Source organism: Passer domesticus, chromosome 1 (genome assembly GCF_036417665.1).
Source record: "Passer domesticus isolate bPasDom1 chromosome 1, bPasDom1.hap1, whole genome shotgun sequence".
Classification (NCBI taxonomy): domain Eukaryota; kingdom Metazoa; phylum Chordata; class Aves; order Passeriformes; family Passeridae; genus Passer; species Passer domesticus.
The window spans coordinates 18,058,338-18,072,106 of record NC_087474.1 but is presented as its reverse complement, the minus strand read 5'-3'; the positions used below and the strand labels follow the sequence as shown (position 1 = coordinate 18,072,106).

The window sequence follows — 13,769 nt, the reverse complement described above, 5'->3', positions numbered from 1 at the left end:
TACACAGCACCCCTGAAGAACTACCCAAGTATTGGTAGATGAAGACACTGAAACAAAACTGGTGTTCATTTAAACAAAGAACTTTATACACTTTAAAAGTAGCTACAACTGTGAAAAAAAAACCTGTGCCTGCAATTTTATTTCAAAGTGATAGCACTTAATTACTATTGATAAATAATAACAATCATTTTCCACTGCATTCAGAATAAAATTCACATATTGTTACTCATAGCACATTTTATAGAAACACCATGTTCTAAATTACTCCAGAGCAAATAATTTATAAAAAATAGCAACTAAGGAAATATGGAAATATTCCATGCCCAATTCATTTCAGTAAGCTGTAACAGATGTATCTACCCAAAACACACACACTCATTTCAGATGGGGGAGTACTTACATCACTCTGGTGTTTACTGACTTCCATGGCATGTTTAACATCTGGAGGTTCCCTCATACGTGCATAGTCTGAAAATCCTTTCTCAGCATCATGTTTTTGTTTATAGAGAACCTGAAAAGAGCAACATTATATTTTTGTGACCTGAGAAGAGCAGGTATAATAACATGAGCTAGATTAAACCTAGTGGCATAGTCTACCAGAAATGAGTCTACACTGAAATAAGAGAAGCTTCCACCCAAAACAGAGACACAGGAGGCATAGGCAGCAGTGAGATTTCTCTGCATATGTTATTGCAACAGATGCATGAGTAGACAGGGAAAAGAAATAGTAATACATAAACACAGAAAATTAAGCTTAACAAGGTGAGAAGACAGCCCAGGGAAAACCTAATCAAAAGCTACTTTTCTTTTAAACGCAATTGAAGCAATCAGCTATATAATTATTCTCCATTTTCAGAGAAAAAAAATATTTTATACATTTGTCATAAACAAACAGTTTTACTGTTTATTATATACCCGTTGCCCAAAGTTCTATTTCTTCCACTGTTGGGAAGCAACCAGCACAATACACATTTTGACTTAGCCCCAAGTTCACAAAGAAAAATAATATTTACATTCAATTGTCATCATGGTAAATGAAAATGGAATTGAATTGTGAATTTATAAACACCTTTACTTTTATAATAGAACCGGAACTCACTGTTGGACATTCATCCATCTTTCACTGTACTGTGTTATACTTACACACACACACTCACATACTACAACTGCCTGAAAAGCTGATCTTACACTTATCCTTGTCAGAAGCTCTTGGGCTTATATTAAGGAAAATTCACCAGGTTTCGATGCCTAAAAAGTAGCAAGCATCAAGGAAATTCATTCTCTGATAGCTCTCATGAGCAAGCATTAAAATAATCCATAAGAAAACAGCAAGTATTAAATAAGATAGAAAGCTGATTAGGAGGAAAAGGATTGACACAAAAACCCATGGCAGCAATAAAAGAATACTGTGAAAGTTTTGAGACGGAAACTCTCAACTACAGAGATTCAGACTCTTTTAGGACAGGATACTAGAATTGTGAGAAAATGCTGTATCTGGTTTTGTTTAAAGCAAGATTTCATCTGAGTTACAGAGCAGTGTGCCCAAAGCAATTTGTTACTATCTGCCCTGACTATCTCAGATTACAAAATGATATACAGGTTGAGAGATTAAGACAAGAAGGGGGGAAAGGTATTTTTTCACTGCTACTATGTGAACAAAAGCATCAAATCAGGAACCTTAAAATGTGCCACCTCGTCATCCAGTCTAGCACAATCAGCCCTCCACAGGAACAAACACAACTGACAGTGAAACAAAGAGTCCCTAACTTGCCTACACTGGTTACATCTTGCAAATGGAAAAGCACATAATCTTTAATACGACTGAAGCACCACTAACAAATTATTCCCCACAAAACTGGAATTACTATACAAACATATGCCACAAAAACTCTTTTGCTAATGCTCCTTGCTTACACTGTCATTTTTAAGATGTTCCCCACCTAATGCCATTATGAACAGAAGACCCATACGGTTACTTCCAAAATCTACTAATTTACAGATATTTTATTACATTGCCATTTTGCTGGTTCAAGAGCTCTATTTTTCCCTTGGTGAATGGGCTATGTAACCAAGATATGAAAACATAGTAACACATCAACTCTCAGCATGAGAAATTGAGCAGAAATTATGAGTATCCGCTGTCTTGGGAAAGGATGACCATTTCTTTAGCTTAATGTAGCAATATTTTACTTGCTTTGGCATCTGTTCTTCCTATCTTTTCCCATTACTTTCATTAACTCACTGAAGTATCTTGTTGCAATCCTAGGCTAGGAGGGGTTCAATGGCTGTCTAGTTTAGTTTGGAACAGTTTAGTGCAGAACTATTCCCAGATTTGTAAATCGCTTCCAAGTGAGCATGAAAAAATATTTATCATTATTTCATCAATATTCTTAGTAACATTATTTAATAGGTTAGTATGCATACATTTGTTTCTCAACTCATGTTGATTTTCAAGTTTTAGCTAAACTGATTTTCCTTAATCAAATCTACATATGAAACTACTCTACACAGAGATCAAGCATTATAGGTCACTGACACAACCTTTACCCTGTAGTGGTGCCATTTATTAAGTTGAGAAATACAAGGCAATTATTTAAGTAGGTATGACTTCAGATTGAACCAATTTGTAAGTACTCATTTTTTATTTTTTTTTTCTCTCTTTTACACCCACGTGTCAATAGGAAGCTGCATTAAGGAAGGTTTTGTGTTCTTTTAACCCAGCTCTGACTGACCCCCTGTTTTGGCATACATTAAACACTATTACATTTTTATTTTTATTTCCATTTATAGTTAGTAAGATGTGCTCTGAACTTAATATCCACAAAGTAGGATTTCGTAGAAGGAAATGTTCAAGCACACCAAAAACATCACTTTAATCTCCATACAGAGAATTAGATTATCCAATGTAACTGTGTAAAACTGAACTATAGAAGACCAGAAGACTAATACCTGCCACCATAAAAGAGAGGAAATATTGAATGTGACATTTCCTACCACAAAAAACCCTGAAAAATTGCATAAAACAATTTGATAATGTGTAATATGATTGGTAATCATGAAATAAACACCAAAATTTTTATTGTAGTAAAAAAACCCTCTGAAACTTCCTCTGGAAGTTGAAAACATTGTTTAAGATTGTCTTGGCTCATCACCTTTATAAAGAAACAGGAAATACTGTTCAACATTGACTCTGAGATATTACCCTGTGCAAAGTAGAAAATTAAACTGTTTTCAGTTTGCTTTAGATTATCCCTTTTAGATAAGAATAAAAACAGTGCAGTAATTTCTTATGGCAGAAATAAAGTGATGAAAAAAGGGATTAAGTGCTTGGTTTTTTTTCAACACTTGTTTTCCCTAAACAATTTTAAATACCTTTATCATTGTTTGTGACACCGTACTAAGAAAAATATTGTTTTACATAAGGAAGTATTCAGCATACTGATCTTCAGACAAGAAAAAGATTTGGCACAGAGCTAGCAATGATCAGAAATTTTCTTTCAGTAATATTTTCCACAGGAATACTGCAATTTCTCCAAAAATTTCCATTTCCTTTCAGAAAAATCAAAATGAAGGCTCCCTACCTAGACTGCTCTCATCTAATTTATCTTCTCACTGCAAGAAGCAGGGAAATTGATGAGAGCTTTGTAGGCTGGTAAGGAGAGTGAAGTTATTCAGTGATGACAGGGGCTTCTCCTCTTTTTAGTGTACCCTAGGGACAACTGTGACAAAAGTGAGAGAGGGAGGAAATCTGGTTGCTCACTCTCAAGAAAGGCATTTAGAAGGCCACAGTCAAATTTTGTGTGAAGAGGAAAAAAACTTAAATTATAAAAGCCACCCAAGTATGTGGGACTGTGAAACTTCTTTTTCATTTTCCTGAAACATTTTCCCATAAACAGCATGGAGATTTTTTTTAATTTTTTTTTTTTTTACAGTTTTGGATAGTCATTCTTTGTGGGTATTTATTTCCTTTTTCATAAAGGAAAGTTCTACATAAAACACAAAAGAGCAAACATGGGTTTCATGCAAAAGCCAGCAGGAACTCTTGTTTCAGGCTTTCCTGAAGACAGAATTGAGTATGATTCAGGCTCCACAGGAAGAGAACCACATGTGTCAGGGTCTATACTCTCCATTACAGCAAGATCCTGATGTCAGTGCTGACACTGCATGGCAGGAGCCCTGAAGGAGGAGATCTGGCTCAGCTGAAATCACTGACAATTGCCACAAGAGCTAAAGAATGCAAATGTGGTCAGTGGTGCTGTGGCAGCCTGTTGGCTCTGGAGAGGACAGTGGAGGGCAGCTGCAGGTGGGGTATAACTCCTTCAGACAAACAGGATATTTCCCCTCCTTGCCTCCAAGTTCCTAAATCATGTGTGTGATCTGAAATTGTGTATCAAATTACTAAACTGGGGGGAGATCTAGGTAGGCTGAAGACAAGGCTGCTGGGCAGCAGCAGCACAGAAGCACCATTTCAGGAGCAAACTTTGGATCAGGGGAGAGCCCATTTGTGGGGGACACTCCTGTGCAAGGAGATCCTCTGCCAGGGGCACCCTTGTCAGGGTCTCTTTCTTCCCCGCCATGATCCTCTAGTCCCAGTGCACCTGCTTGGCATATGAGGCTGTGGATCCTGCCAAGAACATGGCACCACAGAGCAAGGAGAGTCCTGCTTGATCTGCCCACAAAAAGCATTCCAGCCCAGCACTGCATCCAAGAACAATGAAAAGGAAGACAAAGGTGTAAATTTGTTCTAATGTGGGTAGGGAGAACAAACACTCATATTTTCCACCTCTCAGGAAATCAGCACCTATTTTAAAATCAGGTTACTGTAACTCAAAAATAGACTGCAATTCTGTGTCTGCAGCAGCCTTTTTGGAGCAGAGCTGGAGCAATGGGCAGCTGGTGCTGTTCTCTCTCCTTCCTGCGGAATATCTGTATTCTCCTCCTGAAATGATGACCTGTAAATTCACAATCCCAGCTAGACAGATGCAGCAGAAGCCCCCTCTGCCATACCCTGACCCAGATGAAATCTGAAATCCTTGTATTAGCTACTTAGGTACTGCAGTGATAGGCACAATGTGGATTAGATTTGAATACTGTGGAGAAGATTTTTCACTAGAAAATCCCCTGAGAGCTCTCTCAAAGTAGCATTAAATTCAGGTCCATTGCAGCAGTAAACCACAAGTTGGAAAAATGTGTCAGCGTATCTTTAGGTTTTACGGTATATTATGATTTATAATGCATCTACTCCTAAGGGGATAGTATGAATTTTGTGGGAAAAAAATTGTGCTTAAATATAACTCAGTCTATATGCATATTTTTTTCTCTAGAACTGTTGGATGATTGAAGAAAGCCTTCAAAAACTACCAAATAAAAATGTCAGTCTTTTCCTTAAAAGGGTTTTTTTATGAACCAATAGTTTTATTTTTCATTTTAGTTATTTATCTTTTCTGCCACATCACCAATGTTAATTAACCTCATTTGTGTAAACTAATGTAGAATGCAATAATTTGGAATGAATTTGGGAGTAAATATGTGGCAAAATGGTTAACTAATGTTTTATAAATCAAGCTAATGGCTTAAAAATGTTATACAAGTTTAATTCCCAATTTATTTTTACTATAATTCCTCTAATCATTCACTTTACAATGAAATGTCACATTAATGCCATTTCAGCTACTGTGGTGCTTTAACTTGTGTGTATATGCCCCTTTTCAAATTCTGGAAACTAAAATGTGCTATTGTATTTGCTTAATATAGCCTTGATTAACATAATGTTTTATATCAAAACATTTCTCCACAAGCTGTCCTGAAATTTTAGTCCATTCTTTTTTTATTAATATTTTCCTTTGTCTGAAAAAGTGTCACTGCATTACAAGAATGCATATTGAGATACAATCAATATTATGGATTTAGAAGCATGCTCCCTTCACACACTGGCTGTTTTCAACTATATGCAGTTGATATATTTAAGTGAGGAGAAAGCAAAAACAAGAAAACCATGGAAATGCTTGGTGGACAGAAAGCCATGACCATCTATTCAATGTAATTCTCATGAGCAACAATGAAAATCTGGAGCCTCATTCTTATTACACATGCTTAACATTCACAATTCCCCTGGGGTCAGTGGAAGTGAAGGGTCACCTGCCTACTCTTAGGGTATTATATTTTTGAATCCTTGAAGGCAACTGAACAGGAATTTACGGTTTTACTGGTTGTTTACAAGCTTTACACTACATTCAATATACTTGATTTCATATTTTAATTGTATAAATTTTGTTGTAAGTAGTAGTATGTAGATCATCAGAAATACATTTACTGCTACCACTAAGTGCCTTTAGAAGTCATTAAAGCAGTTTTCTTTTCTTTTGCCTTCAGCATCAAATATTTTATATAGCTAATACAACACCCAACTAGACAAAGTTATGTAAGATTCACCCATTCTATAAGGACCATGCAATGTCACTGAATTCAATAATTCCTTATTGCATTCATGGATTTCATTGGATCAAGGAATGCACTACCAACTTTTAAATGCATATTTAATAAACATGAATAAAATTGTCAACATTTTAAAAATGAGTAGTTCTTGAATTTAAGAAGCTATGGTGATGAACTCTGGATGATAAGCTCAAAAATAAATCAAGCAGACAATCAAGTGTCCGTTCAAATATTTTGTTTAAAGTGTACTTACTCTGACACACAGTTAATCTAAAAATCATTTCTGCAATTCTAAAGTTGTACCTTGCTCTGAAGGTGCATTAATTCTTTTGCAAATACACTGTCAATTGTGGCTGGCATCTGCTGATACAGAGAGTTGGAAAGGTCTTTCTTAGCAGCTCCTTTATATTTCACCTAGAGGGCAGAAAAAGGTGACATAAAATGTAGAAATGAAGATACAGTAAACATACTACTTATTTTTTCTAGTAAGTAAAATGGCATAGACCAGGACTGGAAAAATTTCATTAACTGTCACTAACTTTCTAGGAAAACATATTTAAATTATACTTTATGGGGATGTGCCTAATTCACAAAGCAATGCAAAATATCTACTAATTAAATTCAATAATTTTGGTGGAATTACAAAACAAAATAAGGCCATTTCTTCTATCCTTTCTCAGATCATTTTCAAATCCAAAAATTACTCTTCCTGTTTCTCTTTTCCAGAGTCCTGAACCATGGGAGCAAATGAGAGGCAAACCATAAACATTTTACTAACTAATAAGTAGCAGCAATTAAATGTAGCTAGCAAGAGGAGGAACACTGAAGTTTGCTTGTCTGCCATCATTTCTGCTTCATCTGTTCCTACTCCAGACTCATTTTTAAATTACATTTTATTTATCCTGTGTTTCCTCCAGTATTCAGTATTGGCAGTACAAAGGGTTTTTACAGGAGATACCAGAACAATAGCTCAAAATGTGCGAGGCTTTTGCTTCAGATCTAAGTCTTCCAAGTTCATAAAACAAAAACGGCAACATTGTTGTAAAAGTAATCATAAATACCAAAAATATTTTCAATTATACTGTCTAATGTCCCTTAATTACTGTGAAATACACAGTTCTTCATTAGAGGCTAATTCCCCAAATGCATTATACATATACATATCAATAATTTGCTGTAACATTTGTTGCCATTCCTCAAAACAGAGGGCTCTTTTTCACTGCAGTGGATGTGCTGTTAAGAATGTTAGTGCCCAAGATTTGCAAATACAGGTGATGGGACACTAGAGGTCAGTAATTTACAAGATAAACCATCCATCACATCATTGGCTTCAGGTAATGCTGCAATAAACAGATAGAGTGCTCAAAAGTGTGGTAATATCAAACTTAGAGGGTTTAAAATTTTAGAATATTTTTATATATTTGATTAATAATTAGCAGCAGATTCTCTGGAATCAGACAGAGTAGATAAATACTCCCTATATACTGTATTTCTGTAGACTACAATAGTCTGTCTCTTATATAATGCAATTACATGAGATTTACTTCCCTTGGGACATGCCACTCCTTCCCAGAAAACAGGAAGATAAATACAAGAAAAGCATTCATTAGATGCATTTATATTGAAAGCTACAGAGCAAATTGTTGCATATCATAAAGAGAATTTAGAATGTATATAAGTTATGTAACCTCAGACAGCTATACTGGGACTTTGTTATAATCATAAAAGTGGCTCAAAAAATGAGACACCAAAATTGTAATTTTTTGAAGGGCCATAGTGACAGAAAAGTCACTCAGAACCAGCGATTCCTAAATAAAGGTGAAAATTCTCTCTGGTGAAACTTCTGCTGCTGTTTTTACCTGTGGAAAATAATCAGAGATGCAATCCTACAGCACCTGGGACATGAGGAGCTGGCAGTAAATGCTGCTCTGACACTTTGGAAGCTGTTGATCTTTCTTTGCCACACAGTTGTGTTTGTGCACATGTCACAGGTATGTAGAGACAGACAGATAGATAGATAGATAGATAAACAGACAGACAGACATGCAAGTGCACAGGTGGCACTGACCTGATGTCTGCCCCAGCCCTCTTGCTGAAGGAGGACAGGGATGATAGCATGGAAACATGTTCCTTGTCTCTTTTCTGTTTGATATCAGGCTGTGAAATCTCCACAGCAGAGAAATTTTGCACAGGTGTAATTTGCAAACCTCATCACTTCAGAAAAATTACTTTCTTTTCCTATTCCTCAGTTTATCCAAACATAAAATGGGATAGCTATGACTTGCTCAGAACCATTAATAAAGTATCTTCAAATCCCAAAATGAAAGTGTCATGTAATTCCAAATTATTGTTATTATTCACATTGCAGTATACATTAATTACAGCCTTTGAATTCACTTCAGCCTTAAACAGAATTATTATTTGAAATAAGCCATCCTTCCCCTGCTAAAAATCACAGTACTCAATTGAAAGAGATTTTAGGAAGGATAAGAAGCCAAGAAAATTTTTCAGTCTTTTAGATCTTACCTCAGAAATAAAAGCACCAAGGCTTTTCACATGTTTTAGCTGCGGGGTGTCAGGTACAAATATGCACTTGCCTTTAGATTTTTTAAACTCTTCTTTATAGTGTACCTGCAAAGAGTAGAAAAAGAAGTTTAATTGTTCTTAAAACACACACACACATGAAAGCAAACATTGGTTATTTTTGTTTATTTTTTTATTTCTCTTTTATTTTATTCATGGATACTGTGCTGGGCAGCTTGCAAATACCTCCGGCTGGATCAAATTAAACCATAAAGGGAAGCTACAAGTTCTCACGCACATTACCAGGCCTATGTAAAAGTCACAGAACTCTTTAATAATACAGATGAAAAAGACAGGATTTTTCTCTACATCTAGAGCACATTTTCACGACTGTTGTAGATGTTTTAGTATCTCTGAAGAAAGAAGAATCGAATAATTGATCTCCTTGATCCTTGATCTCAAAGATAAAAAATTGTTTAACTTCTAACACAGACCTAGCAAGTACAGAATCTGTATAACATCATCAAATACCCCTTTATGAATCTAAGAGTTATATGAATAAATTCAGGAGGCCACTGCCAAACCATTGCCTACAAAGCACCCAACAGTCATGGCATTCAAGTAATTACAGAATTTCTTTAATACCAACCAAATTTTAAATTGAGGCATTTTTTAAAATGTGTATGCACATAGGAAATCATGGGGGAAAAAAAAGAAGAACTCTGTGATATATTTGGCAAAAAAAAATGCTTTTTTTAAAGCAACCAACCATTTTCTTACAATGGGGCAAACAGTATGGGCAGGTATAATAATCAAATGAGTGTTGCTGAAGTCAGAGTTATTGTTTGTATTAGTGAGACTGCAAGAAGGATGAAATCTATGGACATGGTTAACATGTAGGAACAATCATATACAAACTGCATGAAGAAAGATGGTGAATTATGATGAGATGGACTAAGTTTTAATGACAGACACTTTACATGGATAGCCTTAGATGCTTTCAGTGACATTTTCTTTGTAAAGAGAATTGTTTAGATCAATGCAAATTGAATTATTTAGTACTAAGCTTTCATGGTTATTATCTGCTACCATTTCTCTAACCTCATTTTCACATTCTGCCTAACAGCAGCTCAAATTTATGTACTCTAGACTTGCTGACAAGCACTGACAGAAGCAATATGATCTGCATCTGAGCATTACAGAAATATGCAGCCTTAATATCCTCTTTCTCTGAATCCTTAATGGATATCACAAGTTCTAGTGTACACTCCTCTACAGGGACTTGGAAAACTTAAGAGAACGATGGCAGCTTACACAGAATCAGCTCCTGTGCTATCCAAGGCAAAGTTTGTGTCTACTGAAAAATGGATTACATAATGCCAAATTAATCTCAAATTCATGCCTACTTTATCCTCACACAGGAACCAATTTTGCTTCATACTGACCTCATTCAGATTAGAACTACTGAAAGAATCTACACATCGCTGCCAAATCACATTGTGTGCTTTTGTGGATTACAGTCTATTCTCAAAGAAAACCTTTTGGTGAACAATGGGTAACATTACTGTGTCATGACTTTACTCCACAAAGCCAGTGGTTCATATAACCTGTGTGTGACATCATACACACAGGTAACCACAGAGCAACACAAAAAATGACATTTTTATTATAAATATGAGCAGGCACTTACTGTCCAACCTGCACATATGCATTGGAAGTTTACAGAGCTGACTGTCTACTGGGTGAGTTTGATGGCATTCCCAGTAGAAACTCCTGTAAAGCTGTGACTCTGGCAGAGGAGACAGAGTCTTGCTGCTCACAACTTAGATAAATCATCCACAGATATCTGAAAGCTGACTGTAATTATATCCATTTTAATTGCAGAGCAATAATTACATTCAAGAATCAAACACGAAAGCTTCCTAAGGTATCTCTTAATTGGGGGAATGACAGAACATGATTAGAAGAAACAAAGCTGTTCTGCTATAGAAGTCATGCTTTCAAAAGAATTGAAAGCAGTAAATGACTAATGCCACCTCCTTAATCCTTTATTATTCACATTTGTTATAGTAACCCATAGAAGCCACAAAATGCATACAGACTCAAATATGCAATTTAGAGAGAACATATAGAAAAATGTTTGGTCAAATTCTGATCCAACAAACTCTATTCTACTACAGTATTGTCCACATTGCTTGGAATCAGAAAGATGGAAGATGAAACGGGACAAGTATAATGAAGTCATGACACCTGCAGTTATAAAACATACTTAATGTAAACAATGCAAGGAAGATGTTCAAGAGCTTGCCTATGATTCAAACATAACCAATGAATGGAATGAACAGGCAGAGAAGCTGATATTCCTCTTCAAAGTCAGTAATTACAAACTCAGATGTCTTAAATATTGAATAGGAAATTTTTCCTGCAAGTGGCTTACCCCTCACCACAAAATGTGCTGTTTACATTGAGCAGATCTGGTAAGCATTGAGAAAAAAACAAATAGGAAGAATTTGCAAATGATGGCCTGGAGCCACTGCTCTTTCAATATACTTCTGAAGTTCAATAGCTCACTAAAGGCCCAATTTTTCATAGTTCTCTCCAGATCCTTTTCTTCTCCCTGATTCATCATAAAACTAACTCTGACTGCGGCACAACTATCCAGTAAAGTGGATTAAAATTCCTAGACAACCACCAAAACATTAAGTTTCAAGCTGCGTTTTATTCTTAATGGATATTATATGGGAAGATCAACTTTATAAAACAAAGGCATCCAACCTTTAAGCCGAAGTTTCCTGATTCACCAAGAAAATTCATCTCACCCATGGCCTGTTCCACCAGTTTTTTTCAGGGGGAAAAACAGAAGGGAGAATGTGGGCTAAAGGAAAGACTCCAATGGTAACAGCATAATCCAAGCAGCCTCCATTCTTTTTATTCAGGGACACATGCTCATCTAACTTTAATATGAATATATACTCGAAAGCTATTTTTAATAATTTTAACATCAATGGTGTAACCATGTCAAGAGTCATCCTGCCAAGATCCACTGTAGAACTGTCATATCTAAAATACCTACTTTTGTTTAGAAAAACAACAAAAAATGTCTGAACCTTCTTGTCGAGCTTTTATGCTAGAACAAAAGGAAACTTCCTTCCACTAAGTATTCACTTTCCAAACCTACATTTCTGAACTTATAATCTCTTATAAGACTAAGGACTGTGTCAGACCACAGATTCATTTAATACAGAATCCTTTCTCTGAGGCCATAGGAATCTAGAGTAAAGCAAGATAAAACAGCAGGCATACAGTATTATTATTAAAATACATAGTATTTTAGCAATCTCCCACAATTTCAAACTCAAGGTCCTCTTGAGTTAGATACTCTGAGTCCAGGTGAACAGCTGTACCCAGAATTAGGTAGTCAAAACCCTGTTAGTTTGGCACAGTGTTTCCACTACTGGCTCTAGGTCTTTTTGGACTTTGCTTTATAACACAGACATCCTAAAGTTAAATTGGACTCTGTGCAAGGACAGATAAATAGCAAGCAGTCCTATTTTTTGTTTTAGAGAAAAAGAAGTTCTGGTACCACTTATCACCACAATTCAGCAGAATCTTCAGAAGGTGATGTCTGCCATTCCAAAAAGGATTATAATAGTTTGGTCAATTACCTTCTATAATTGTTCCCATCTCTGCTTATAACAATACTGACAACATCCCACTACATAATCAAAACAAAGAAGAGATGAAAATACACTACAAGCAAATGGACGAGCTCAATTTCAATGTGGAAGAGAAAAGGCCTGGAAAGGAAGGCAATTCATAGAAATCAAACACACATGACAGTTTTGAAAACATCTGTGGAATAAAATTTCATAATAAGGGAGATTAAATGGATCGACTGTTGAGAGAAACAATCCAGGGGGTATCACAGCCACAGAACAAACATCTGCCAACCTCAAACGAAATTGGGGATTTTCTCAAGAACGGGAGCACATAAACACTTCACAGCTTCCCCTATGTACAGCTCAAGGCTGGCAATTAGAGATTAACCAAGGACTGCCAGTGTAACACTTTTTCAAAACCATATTGCCAAATTAAAGTCAGCCTGCAAAGAATGCAGGGCAAGCATAATACAACCCCAGTATCTCAGGCATGTGCACTCCTGGCTCTGCATTCTGATGGAGCAGATGTGCTGACAGCTCCACCATCAGAAAAGGGCAATCACCCAGTCTCGTGGCCAGCAAGGACACAGGCTGCTCCCCCAAGGTCATCTAAAGGGCCAAACCGAAAGTGTTGTAAAACCACTGTACAAATAAAATGTACAAATGTACACCAATCACAAATCCATACAAATAGTAGTATGTGGAAAGGTTCACGCTAAAAAGGATAAGGAATATATTAAAAGTTCTGAATGTCAGCAAGTCAAAAAACTGAAGGTAAGAATGCAAACTCCTTCAATTTATTGGTCTCCACAAGAAAATGTGCCGGGTGAGGAATTTATACCCAGGTACAAAGGACTTCACTGGTCATGAGAAATTCCACTATAGCAAAAATTCTGGGAAACAAAATTCATATTCTATGCATATTCCATTTGAGCCAATGAAGAAATACCTACTGATTTAATCAGAGGCTGAATAAAGCCCCAAAGCTGGATGTTATTTTTAAACAAAGAGCCTCTTTTTTGAAATTAGACTGGTCGGGACCATTATATATTGTTCTTGCTTTGAAAGCATTAATAACACTTTGCCATTATGCCTGACATATCTCAAGGAAAATCTAACACACTTGCAGGCTAAATGCATCACAAGTTTTCA

At 36.1% G+C, this 13,769-nt stretch overlaps 1 protein-coding gene across 3 annotated transcripts in view; it reads right to left on the bottom strand.

The window, feature by feature from the left end:
* NEBL (nebulette) overlaps positions 1–13,769 on the bottom strand; it is a 249,113-nt gene that overhangs the window by 76,046 nt on the left and 159,298 nt on the right. Inside the window, exons 8-10 of one of the 3 annotated variants that reach the window (XM_064408443.1) lie at positions 8,962–9,066; positions 6,739–6,849; positions 401–511 (exon numbers count right to left, since the gene is read on the bottom strand). The exons of the other annotated variants lie outside the window; for them this stretch is intronic. Coding sequence (XP_064264513.1) covers positions 401–511; positions 6,739–6,849; positions 8,962–9,066 — 327 coding nt within the window. The remainder of the gene's footprint in view (positions 1–400; positions 512–6,738; positions 6,850–8,961; positions 9,067–13,769) is intronic. 3 annotated transcript variants of the gene reach the window in all.